Below are 13,584 nucleotides of genomic sequence, written 5' to 3'. Positions count from 1 at the left end.
TCAGATCCAGTGTTTCAAATAACGGTATGCACTCGATCATCAGGGTATTGTCAAATGATTAATTGAAAATAATCGATCGTAATTAGAAATAATCAGCTAATTAGTCAGAAAAATCCGTAGCGGTTTGATCTATCACGACCAATGATTAATCAGCCAATTAATCGATCTAAACAGCTGTTTTTTACAACACTGTTCTGATCATAATATATCTATTTAATTATGAATAACATAGAAAATCCTAAGACTGTTTAACAGACAGTAGACCACAGAACATGACGAAAGTTGTAACCTCTCTTTGTTACCAGAAACGGCTATATATATATATATATATATATATATATATAGAGGAGGGTTCAAATGCACCCAAATTTTTGTATACCCAAATGCACCCTATCCTTTTTCTCCATTTTCAAAGTCCGAATAGTCAATCCGAACCGTTAGATGCGATCTATATATTAAGATGTTCTTGGAGACCAAATTTTACATTTTTTTGGAATTTTTTTACTGTTTATTAAGCCACTTTGAAAAATCGTTGATCCAATGGTCCAGAAAATATAAAATCAGCGATTTTCAAAGTGGCTTAATAAATAGTAAAAAAATTTCAAAAAATGTAAAATTTGGTCTCCAAGCACATCTTAATATATAGATCGCATCTAACGGTTCGGATTGACTATTCGGACTTTGAAAACAGAGAAAAAATATTTTAAAAATAGGGTGCATTTGGGTGCACAAAAATTTGGGTGATGCATGTGGGTTCCCCAAATTAATTAGCGTTGCTCTAGTACGTAGCAATTAATGTAGCTAGTAGAAAGGCAGTTTATTTAACAATCAGCAGTGATCACTTTCTGAGTGCAAAGAAGCAGTTGTTTCATGTGCTTAATTAGCTAGGAAGGTAAATTTGTTTGACCCATCATCACTTTAATTTAATGGTTTTCTAATTAATATTAAAGTTTGTTAAAAGTCTAAATGTCGAGAACACGTACATTATTCACTACCGTACAATAATTTTTTTGCGTTAAAAAATTATAATACAAAAATTTCATAAACCAGTTAATTCTTAATTAATTTGATATTATGTATGTTATTAAATAATTATCTCATTATAATTACACAATATATCTCCAAACTTAATTACGCAATACATAACCATGATCAAAAGACAGGTACTTTTCGCGAGGATAAAAAGTGATTTTTCGCAACGGAGTATTGTTGCCTACTTTCCCGTCGTAAATGGTACCATCAGTTGAATACATGGAGAAGTGTTGGTTTATACTAAAATCTAAGTTTCAAGTATTTACAGCGTTGTCTCTGAGAACATCCTCATTGATTGAAAAATGAACATATATATAATTGGTATTGATCAATCTAATACTAACGGTCTAATTGACATCACGAATAGTAAAGATCACCATCTCTACACAATCAGTTATGTAACCCAATCGATATCACAGAGATACTCAAAACCAATAGTAGAATATAAAAAACAGATGGCAAAGGAGGGGTCCATCAAGCCAAGTTCAACACCATTAGTCGGTAAAAATTTCAAAGTAATTACAATGTTATTCCTGATTACATACACTATCGGTGTCGAAAGACACCCGATGATAAAGATACGATAATAAATGTGTTTTCCGTAGTAGTGTATCCTTATACATACGTATTTGAATTGACATTAATTTGAACAGAGATCAGGGTTATGATGGGTCCCAATAACATATATGAGGGAGGGTTTTTCTTGAAAAAAATAAATAAATAAATATGTAAGGGTCCATAAAATTGTTGGCAGTATCTAATATATATCCCAATTAAGTTGAGAATCTCAGTTGGGAGATGTCTTAATTGAGGTCCCCGTGAAAGATGCACCAGCGAGACCAATTCAACATTAATTGATATGCCAACTTCTACTCTAGAGCAGTTAATACTTTCTGTCACTATCTTTAACAAGTTCCTTGGAACCTCCTCTCTCAACGGTACTCTCTCTCTCTCTCTCTCTCTCTCTCTATATATATATATATATATATAATTCGGTTATTATGCTTTGAGAAATAAAGTGTATATTTTATTTTCTGTTCATATTTTTATTTTTAAATTTTAAATATTCAATTTAAAAAGTAAAACATATTCTCTATATTAAAATATTCTTGGAGACCAAATTTTACATTTCTGTTTAATTGTTTGCTACTTTTTACGGATTTTTTTTTTATCGTTGTTTTAATATGGTAAAAAAAATAGTAAAAAATATTTAAAAACAACGTTTTTCAAATATTCTAAGAAAATAGTACAAAATTTTCAAAAAAAATGTAAAATTTAGTCACCAAGCACACTTTAATATATGGAGAACATGTTATATTTTTCGGATTGAAGATTTGAACTTTAAAAATAAATATATGAGCGGGAATTTCTATGAGTTTGTCCAGATTGAATTTAATACGAAAATATGCGTGAGGATGAAATTTTATAATTTTTAAAATTTGTTTACTATTTTTTAAGATAGGTACAAAATTACCGTTTTTGGACCGTTCAAAAATAGTATTTTCTACCCATCTTAAAAATAATAAAAAAATAATAAAATTATAAAATTTCATCTCCAAGCATATTTTAGTATGGATATCATATTTAGCGGTTCGGATCAACAATTTAGATTATGAAAATGAATCATTCTCATATTATCATATATATATATAGAGAGAGAGAGAGAGATGGGCTATGGTGCATTGCAATGCATAGGCCATGGTGTGCATTGGACCATAAATCACCTATTTAAAGTCCAAATGACCGATCCAAACCGTTCATCTTGTTCTCCATATTAATATGTGCTTGGAGACCAAATTTTACATTTTTTGGACTTTTTTTACTATTTATTAAGCCACTTTGAAAATTGCTGATCCAACGGTGACTGTTTGGAACAGTAAAATCAGAAGCCACCGTTGGATCAGCGATTTTCAAAGTGGCTTAATAAATAGTAAAAAAATTCCAAAAAATATAAAATTTGGTCTCCAAGCACATATTAATATGGAGGATGAACGGTTTGGATCAGTCATTTGGACTTTAAATATGTGATTTATGGTCCAATGCACACCATGGCCTATGCATTGCAATGCACCATAGCCCATATATATATATATATATATATATATATATATATAGGATTTGGCTAATATGCTATGGGTAGCTAAAAGGCCTCCCGTGCTACGGCTCAATATTCGACTTTTCAAAATCCTAACGGTCGATCCGAACCGTTCATCTTGTTCTCCATATTAATATGTGCTTGGAGGCCAAATTTTACATTTTTTGGAAATTTTTTACTATTTTTTTAGATTTATTGAATATCGCTGTTTTTTATGGTCCAGATTTGTTTGAAAAACAGCGATTTTCAATAAATCTAAAAAAATAGTAAAAAATTTCCAAAAAATGTAAAATTTGGTCTCCAAGCACATATTAATATGGAAAACAAGATGAACGGTTCGGATCGACCGTTAGGATTTTGAAAAGTCGAATATTGAGCCGTAGCACGGGAAGCCTCTTAGCTACCCATAGCACCGTAGCCAAGTCCTATATATATATATATATATATTGTGCGCGCGCGCGCATGCGGATGCTACTCAAACATCGTACGTTTGGATGCATCAAATTAATTAAATAGCACAAATTAACTCATAATATATAGTACTTTTAATTTTCTAGTCAAATACATTAAAAATATTTTTTTGTTACGAATAATACAGTATTAGTATTATTTTACAAATATATTATTTTGTACAATTAATTAACGGACTAATTAATTAGCACTTTTCTATTTAGTATTACTCCGATACATTTTCACAAACTATAAATGAGCTAATTAAATTAAAGAACTCTTTGGTTGTGAAACTATATATATTTTGGTTGTGTTAATAGACTTATTGATCTATCTAAATTAACACTGCACAAATATATTGAAGTGAAGTCACCGTTGGATTAGCGATTTTCAAAGTGGCTTAATAAATAGTAAAAAAATTCAGAAAAAATATAAAATTTGATCTCCAAGCACATTTTAATATAGAGACCAACTTGAACAGTTTGGATCGACGTTTTAAACTTTGAAAATTGAAAAACGAATTGGTAGCACCAAAGCTCAGGAACTACCATATATATATATATATATATATATATATATATGGGAACTTGCTAGCATGCTACGCGTTGCATAGCTTCCCTCCGTGCAATGGCTCAATATTTGACTTTTCAAAATTCTAATGGTCGATCCGAACATTCATCTTGTTCTCCATATTAATATGTGTTTGGAGACCAAATTTTATATTTTTTTGAATCTTTTTACTATCTTTTTAGATTTATTGAAAATCGTTGTTTTTTTAAGGTCCAGATTTGCTGAAAACAGTAATTTTCAATAAATCTAAAAAATAGTAAAAAAAATCCAAAAAATGTAAAATTTGGTCTCCAAACACATATTAATATAGAGAACAAGATGAATATTGAGCCGTTGCACGGAGGGGAGTTATGCTACGCGTAGCATGCTAGCATATTCCTATATATATGTATATAGAGATGGACTATAGTACATTGCAATGTATAGACATTTTTGTATATTGGACTAATAATCACCAGATTCAAAGTTCAAATAACCGATCCAAACCATTCATCTTGTTCTCCATATTAACATGTATTTGGACTTTGGAGACAAAATTTTACATTTTTTGGAAATTTTTTACTATTTTTTTTATTTATTGAAAATCGATGTTTTCAGACAAATTTAGACCATAAAAAACAGCGATTTTCAATCAATCTAAAAAATAGTAAAAAATTTCCAAAAAATTTAAAATTTGGTCTCCAGAGACATATTAATATGAAGAACAAGATGAATGGTTTGGATTGGTTATTTGGACTTTGAATCCGGTGATTTATAGTCCTGTACAAAAGAGGCTATACATTGCAATGCACCATAGCCCAACTCTATGTATATATATATATATATATATATATATATAGGACGTGGCTACGGTGCTATGGGTAGCTAAGAGGCCTCCGTGCTACGGCTCGGATTTCGAGTTTTCAAAATCCTAACGGTCGATCTGAACCGTTCATCTTGTTCTCCATATTAATATGTGCTTGGAGACCAAATTTTACATTTTTATGAATTTTTTTACTATTTATTAAGCCACTTTGAAAACCCCTGATCCAACGGTGGCTTAACCCAACAGTAAAACCAGAAACTACCGTTGGATCAGCGGTTTTCAAAGTGGCTTAATAAATAGTAAAAAAATTCATAAAAATGTAAAATTTGGTCTCCAAGCACATATTAATATGGAGAACAAGATGAACGGTTCGGATCGACCGTTAGGATTTTGAAAACTCGAAATCCAAGCCGTAGCACGGAGGCCTCTTAGCTACCCGTAGCATATTAGCCAAAACCTATATATATATATATATATAGAGTTAGGCTGGGGTGCTATGGATAGCATAGTGGCCTCTATGCTACGGCTCAATATTCGAGTTTTCAAAATCCAAACGGTCGATCCGAACCGTTCATCTTATTCTCCATATTAATATCTGCTTGGAGACCAAATTTTACATTTTTCTGAATTTTTTTACTATTTATTAAGTATTTTACAAAATTGTTGATCCAACGGTGGCTGCACAAAACAGTAAAACGTCGATCCGAACCGTTCATCTTGTTCTCCATTTAATATGTGCTTGGAGACCAAATTTTATATTTTTCTGAATTTTTTTTTACTATTTATTAAGTCACTTTGAAAATTATTGATCCAACGGTGGCTTAACAAAACAGTGAAATCAGCAGCCATCGTTGGATCAGCAATTTTCAAAGTAGCTTAATAAATAGTAAAAAAATTCAGAAAAAAATATAAAATTTGGTCTCCAAGCACATTTCAATATAGAGATCACATTTAACAGTTCTCATCGCCTTTTTGAATTTTGAAAACAAAAAAATGACTTATAAGCATATATTCTCATATGCATATGTAAGTAGAGTAGCCAACCTCTCTCTCTATATGTGTGTGTGTAATATATATATATATATATATGTATATGTATATACATATACATATATATGTGTATATATATGAGTAAGGCTAAGGTGCTATGGGTTGCATAGAGAGCTACGGTGCTACGGCTTAAAATTTGAGTTTTCAAAATCCAAACGGTCTATCCGAACCGTTCATCTTGTTCTCCATATTAATATGTGTTTGGAGACCAAATTTTATATTTTTTGAAAATTTTTTACTATTTTTTTAGATAGGTAGAAAATCAGTTGATCTAAAAAATTCTGCACCATTCAGATATTTGATTTTCTACCTATCTAAAAAAATAGTAAAAAATTTTCAAAAAATGTAAAATTTGGTCTCTAAACACATATTAATATGGAGAATAAGATAAACAATTCAGATCGACCGTTTAAATTTTGAAAACTCAAATATTGAGCCGTAACACCGTAGCCCTTTATGCAATCCATAGCACCTTAGCCTTACCTATGCCTATAAGTGTGTCAGTGTGTGTACACACACAGCTTGTTGGAAAAGTAACTACTAGAAAAAACATCCAGTTTTGAGCTGGCACTGTCCGTCCTTCTGGAAGCCAAGCTGGCAGTCCGAGTAACCTCCAAAACCTCTAAACGCGTTGCGATCGCGACTTCACTTCAACGGTATATATATAGCGCAACTTAATTAATTTTATAACCCAAACCAACTTCCCTCCTTTTCTCCAGCATTCAAATCCCATGAACTAATCTATCTAGCTATCCTTCATTAATTTCTCTCTCACTCTCAACTCTCAACTCTCAACACTCTCACTCCACACCCTACGTAAAATTTATTATTAATGGAACCTTTCCAAAGGACGAGCTCTAACAGTGATGACGAAGTATACACCTACAACACCATCTCATCCACCCCACCCAAACGACGTGCCGGCCGCACCAAGTTTCGGGAGACAAGACACCCCACCTACAAAGGAGTGCGAAAGAGAAATACCGACAGATGGGTCTGTGAAGTGCGTGAACCCAATAAGAAGTCAAGAATTTGGTTGGGTACATTTCCTACAGCTGAGATGGCAGCACGAGCACATGACGTGGCAGCCATAGCATTACGTGGGCGTTCGGCATGTTTGAACTTTGCGGATTCGCCAAAATTGTTAAGTATACCAGAGAGCACTAGCCCAAGGGCAATACAAAGAGCAGCGGCTGAGGCAGCCGAGATGTTTCTACCGAGTAAGGATGGACAGCAAGGGAGTACTAGTTCTTTAAATACGACTGAGAGCACAACAGGAGATGTCTCGCAAATGGACCTGTTTCCTGAAGGATTTGAGATAGGCATGGAGGGGTACTTTGACATGGCACAGGGAATGCTGATTGATCCGCCGCTGCCGCCATCTATGGAGGCCACAGGAGATGAGTATGGGTCTGATGCTGATGCTGATGTGGAGCTCTGGAGCTATTCAATTTGACAGAAAATCACAAGGATTGCGGATTTTGGATAAATTATGAAGAAAGTGCATGTGGTTGCTGCTGATATATATATATGGAAAACAACAAAATATATGCAAGTAGTGTACAATTAATTACCTTACCCGTATCGTATTCGATAAGATGGGTATGAGTAAGTTTTATTTTTTTCGTTAGTTTATTGAGTATAAGTATGGTTAAAGATTTGTTTTCAATAACTAAACGGATATGAATATGAATAAAGGCTATTTCGTATCCGTTAGATAAAGGGTAATTATATAAAATAAAATTATATATAGATATATAAATATATATTCAATTATTTCCTTTTTTATCGTAACATGAAAATAAAATTAAAATTTTCTTCCTTCTTCATCGTTGTTGTCTTGTTTCTCTTGTGAAAATGAAAATAATATACATTACATTCTGGCTCTCATTTCCTCCTCATTTTTTGTTGTTGTCAGCCTGACTTTTTAATTCAATCCTCTTCCTCCTTTCAATTGACAACTTCCTCCTTTGTATTTAGAGTAAAATAAAATTTGTAAACTACTTGAGGCTGAGATTTTTGAGTTTATTTGATGGAATAGATTATTAGTATTATTCATTATTCACACACTACCATTTCGTTACCCGCTAATCTTAATTACGTGTATAGATAGGATAGAATAAGATCAATTCTTAATGGGTATGGATAGAGTATGAGTAAGATCAATTCTTAATGGATATAGATATGAAAATGTTTTCAATCTACCGTATTGTATCCGTGCCAGTGTCAAGCATGTAATATTATATCAAATTAAAGGAGATAATTAATTAGTATCTCTCTCTATATATATGTCAAACTTTTTTTAGGTTGCAACAATTAATTAAGTCCTATAGAATTCTGATTTTAACAATCACCCCTTCCAAGTTCAAAATCCTGATAGACCATTAATATCGATCACATTACTTTATTACACTATTTTATTTTAACAATCACCCCTTCCGGAAAATGACCAAGATCACATTTTGATTCCTTAATATATATTTCAATAATTTCAATGACTTTTAAAGTTAATTATTTTTAGAAAATATTACAAAAATATGCTTGTGTTTAAAATAATTATATAATGATTTGTTATATATAATAACTTATAAGCAATGCACGTCCAAGATTTTGGAACTTTTCAACTAACTTGTCAGCCGCTGACAAGCTTTCAAAAAAAAAAAATTTGGAACTTTTAACCTTGTGGCCGTGTGTACGTTGGAGCCCCACGGCGGGCTTGGACTGTTCTGAACCTCTTATTGGGTCCTTAAATTAAATTATGGATGCCACTTATTGGGCCTCATCTGTCAGTATATATTTGCTCTAACCTGAGCTAATTATGGGCCTTCAAAACCTAATCGGCTCAGAATGAGATCGGAATGATTAATTAGATAGATCACCAGTAAAAAAAAATATTTGTTCTCCAATTTGATATTAATATTTTAACAGGGAGTGTAGAGTGTAGAGTGTAGAGTGTAGAAGTATGTGGCAAAAGGAAGCAACGTGGAAGCTGAAGAAATTAAGATTTGTTGGGCAGCAACAATTAATATCATTTGCACATGATGCTGCCTCATTCTCATCCAAACAAGATTTAATCCAATGCATGCATATATATAGTTTGATGTACTGGTTCATGCATCTCAGGTATGGGGCCTACTCGACATGTTAGTCGTGTCAAGTAATAATGTGCGTCTCTACCGTCTCAATAAACTTTAATTATCACACATATATAGCGCATTTAGGAACTGTATGGCCACAACATTTCATCGAGTACTCTACTAGAGCAAACATTCTTTTAATCATTCAGGGGCTGTTTGAATTAATACTCTACTAGAGCAAACATCTTTTTAATCATTCAGGGACTGTTTGAATGTCACGGAATTGTACAAGATGAAATTTGACGGAAATAAAAACTCACTTTTGAATTTTCTCCTTAGTAGAAATATGTATGTACATTTGATCAAAGAGTACGTGAAGATATTTTCATTCCCATACTTTACACCGTGGGATTTTAACTTCATGTCATTAGTCATCAAGAACAGAGGTTAAATCGTCAAATTTTAGTTTGTTTATTTAATATTAACACTTGATGCATATCGAAATAAATTTTAATGATGGATGTTTTTTTAGTAAAGGCTCAAGTCATCTAACTATTTAATATTTATAAATTATTCTTTTCATCTGGTTTCGAACCTGCAATTAATTTTCTATATGGAGAGTATTGTCATTGCTAAAGGCTGGTTCTCTGAATTTCAATGATGTAAACTTTAGTGTATCCATATAGTATGATATATACAACATATTTATATCTAATGTTTTTTATTGATGAGTTTAAAAAAATTCTTTCAGATTTAATTTTATTGAAAATGATGTGGCACCATAGATCAAGAGCATTGGATCTCTTTTCAATAAAATTTAACATAAATTGGTTAGTTCAAAATAATATATATGTATTGTGGTTTCGTAACCTCTTTTTTTAAGCAAAATTAATCGCAATCTAATTAATTGTTAGTAAAGCATGTGCCCCGTGTTGAATTTAATTAATTATTACCTCATGTCCTCTATATTTTAGTATATTTCTTCAAAAGAAAAATTACACGTACATCAAATGAAAAATATACCTGTACATCAAATTTTATATTTTTTTTAACCTTTTCTTAATATTTTTTTAGATAGGTAGAAAATCATTAGATCTTCATTAGATCTTAAAATTTTAGACCATTAAAAAGTAGTGATTTTCTATCAATCTAAATATAGAGTAAAAATATTCAAAAAATTAAAAATATAGTGTGCAGGTATATTTTTATACGGAGATTATATATGTTGAGCAGTTTAGATTGATCTTTTGAACTTTGAAACACCGATATTGATTTATATAGGACGAATCGATCCAAGCTATGCATAGTACCATAGCCTCTATTAATTATAATTCATTAGTGTAAATCAATTTATAGAGATCTAATTTGAAAAAAAAAAATGTGCGATTCCATTTTGTGTGATTAATTCATTATTTACGGTTTCCATTCTAAAAGAAACATACTGATCGATCTGTTCTCGTAATAAAACAATTAATATTTGGGTTTTGCTATTGGATAAGATTAGTCGGTATCTCCGATGATGCATGAGTACTGTCGTTTACACAAAATTAGACAAATTAATTTTGACACGAGAGATTCCCATATAACATAAAGATGCGATTGAATGCCAATTAAAATCATGCATGATTATTGGCCTCATTGATCGCATGTGTTTGCAGGCAACTGTGCATTAGCGATTCGTTAATATTTGTGGAAGGAGGAATTGAAGCGATCGAGCAATTCAAGCAAATTAAATAACAACGTGGAGACAGGACAGCCTTTGACATGCCACGTACACAGGCCGAATCTTAATTAATTTGGTTTAGTAAAATTAAGTGTGTTTGACTTAATTGCACACGATCGAGCAGCTAGAGCAGGAGAAAACTAAAACTAAGATCCCATCCGGTGCGCGGTGCGGACGTGCGGTTAAATGAAACAGCTGCATGTGATGTGAATGTGATGGTTCATGAATGGTAGCACTATAGCTAGGTTGGTGCCAATATTTTACGCACATGTTCATTAATTAATTAATGATGATATTTCGGGAATTCGTTTCGTCTGCACTTAGGACTGGCAAAAAAAAATTGTATTTCACAATTAATTCGATTCAAAATAAATTAAATCTAGTTCGGTTCGAATTTTATTCAAATCAAACTCAAACTAGGGTAGGTTCGATTCGGTTTGATTCGTTGCCACCCCTATAACTCATAATTTGTGTTAATTATACATAATTATCTAGATAATTTTTAAATGGAAGCTAATAATTGTACCCCAAACAAAGTACCCGCCCGCGTCCCCCAACCTTCTAAAATGTCGACGACAAAAAGATCAAGTTTTACTTCATACAGCGCAATAACAGTACCAATCTTTCTTTATTGTATAGAATTTCGCTACATGAAGAAAAAAACGCTATGTTAAAAAAAATTAACAAAAGCACAGCCAAATGCAGCAAAACAATCGTATAATTTAAACATATAAAGGAAAATGTATAATCAACTGCATTCAAGTGTTTAAGTTTCATTGTAAATGAATTAAATTTTCATTTTTTAAAACAAAAACGAATCCCCGAATTCGTCCCCGAGCAAAAATTTACATCTCTAAATTTGAACCAATCCACAAGTGCATCCCCGAGCACGAAATTTACAACTCTAAATTTATACTAATCTCCAAGGGCGTCCCCCAGCACAATTTTTTTTTCATTTGTGCAGAATGTGCCAGGAACAGTACCTGTGAACAAGTAAAGCATGTAAACCAATATGTACTGGCAAGCAAAGAGCATAAACAAAGCATTAAAAATTCTCTGATTAATATCAATACCTGTGAATTGTTTCAGGTTCTAAGACATGCCTAACACCAAGACCAATACTTGTGAACAAGTATCAATAAGAAGTCTGCAATTTTGTACAGAAGTTTGCATCAAGAAGAATGTTATCGGGTTTTGACAATTCCATCTCCTATATATATATATATATATATATTTATAGAAATATGAACAAAAAAGAAAGAAAATTGCTATACAAAGGAAAAAGGAAATAATGTACCTCCAAATAATGGATTCAATATAAGAAATGTCGAAGGCACGAAGAGGATGGAGTAAGTTCTGTAAGCCAAAAAGAAATGCAGACTTGTATACGAATGTGTCAGGAACAGTACCTGTGAACAAGTAAAGCATGTAAACCAATATGTACTGGCAAGCAAACAACATAAACAAAGCATTGAAAATTTGTGCATATAAACATGTGTTTACAAACACGTTTTAAAGCATATAAACCTGTGTTTACAAACATTGAAAAATCTGTGTTTACAAACATATAAACTTGTGTTTACAAACACATTTTTTAAAGCTTATTCTTCAAACACATTTTAAAGCATATAAACATGTGTTTATAAATATTGAAAAATCTTCATTTAATAGATTAATTGTTCAAAATGAAGACTGTTTTTTTAGTTATTAAATATCAAAAGCTGTTAATTTGCACAATTAAAATTAGAACAAATCCCCCACCGCGTCCCCGAGCTAACTGGGTTTAAATTGTACTTTAAAGTATTTTAAAGTACGTTCAATTACTTATAAATAGTTTAACTAGTTAAAGTACTTAAGTAGTTAATTAATGATTAGAGGACCGTTAACAATCTGGGGGATTAATTCGGGGATTGGTGATTACAACTGTTCCAAACAAGCTGTCCACAAAATTAAAACACAGTACAAAAGCATGCAAAGCTAACGTTTAAAACAATCAAATTAAAACTGCAATGCGTTAAAACAACAATTCGTTAATTAATGGCAAATTAATAAATTACCGCTATTAGCGGACGGTTAAACCTAGTTAAATCAGTTCGGGGATGGGCTCGAGGTACAGGAACATTTCTATTTTAAAATTTATACATAATTATTAAGATAATTTTTAATAAAATGACATGGTGTCGGAAATAATTTTTTTAATTTTTTAATAAATTTATACATAATTACACAAATCTCCCTGTTACTTTACCCGCACAACCCGTTGTGGTGGTGTCCCGCCACATGGCTCCAGTGCAGCATTCTGAACGTACGAACGATTGAGCGTTCAATTCTGTGGCAGTTACGCTCTCTCATGTCATTTAAGTCCATATATGTTAATGACTTGATGTGCCCAACCCTGACAGATAAATTCCATCTTAATGAATAGATAGATTATAGATAGATAGCAATCTACCTACTTTATGTCGTACAAAATGAAAATATCACCGGGAGGAGCACCCCAAATTATGCTAACTCTTTATTTTTTATTCATGTATGCTAACTCTTTATTACTCGTGAACAAACTCATGATAAGCGTGCCTCTAAACTAGGGTTGCACAAAAAGTTTGTAGTTTGTGATTCGATTTGAGTTTGATTTCAAAAAAGTTCGTAATTAATTCGATTTGAAATTAGTTTGTTTTGAAACAAATCAAACCAATTCGATTCAAATCTTATTCAAACTCAAACTCAAACTGGTGTAAGTTTGATTCGTTTGCAGCCCTACTCTAAACAATATATTTCTCTT

At 32.0% G+C, this 13,584-nt stretch overlaps 1 protein-coding gene across 1 annotated transcript; it reads left to right on the top strand.

The window, feature by feature from the left end:
* The first annotated feature begins 6,696 nt into the window (after positions 1–6,696).
* LOC144571517 (dehydration-responsive element-binding protein 1G-like) lies at positions 6,697–7,564 on the top strand. Its single transcript, XM_078320846.1, has one exon. It carries the CDS (start codon positions 6,835–6,837, stop codon positions 7,456–7,458), a length of 624 nt encoding a protein of 207 aa, XP_078176972.1. The 5' UTR covers positions 6,697–6,834; the 3' UTR covers positions 7,459–7,564.
* The last annotated feature ends 6,020 nt before the right edge of the window (positions 7,565–13,584 follow it).

This window comes from Carex rostrata, chromosome 2 (genome assembly GCF_964058835.1).
Source record: "Carex rostrata chromosome 2, lpCarRost1.2, whole genome shotgun sequence".
In the NCBI taxonomy this organism is placed as follows: Eukaryota; Viridiplantae; Streptophyta; class Magnoliopsida; order Poales; family Cyperaceae; genus Carex; species Carex rostrata.
The sequence above is the reverse complement of the archived record's forward strand: the minus strand, read 5'-3'. Positions and strand labels throughout refer to the sequence as shown.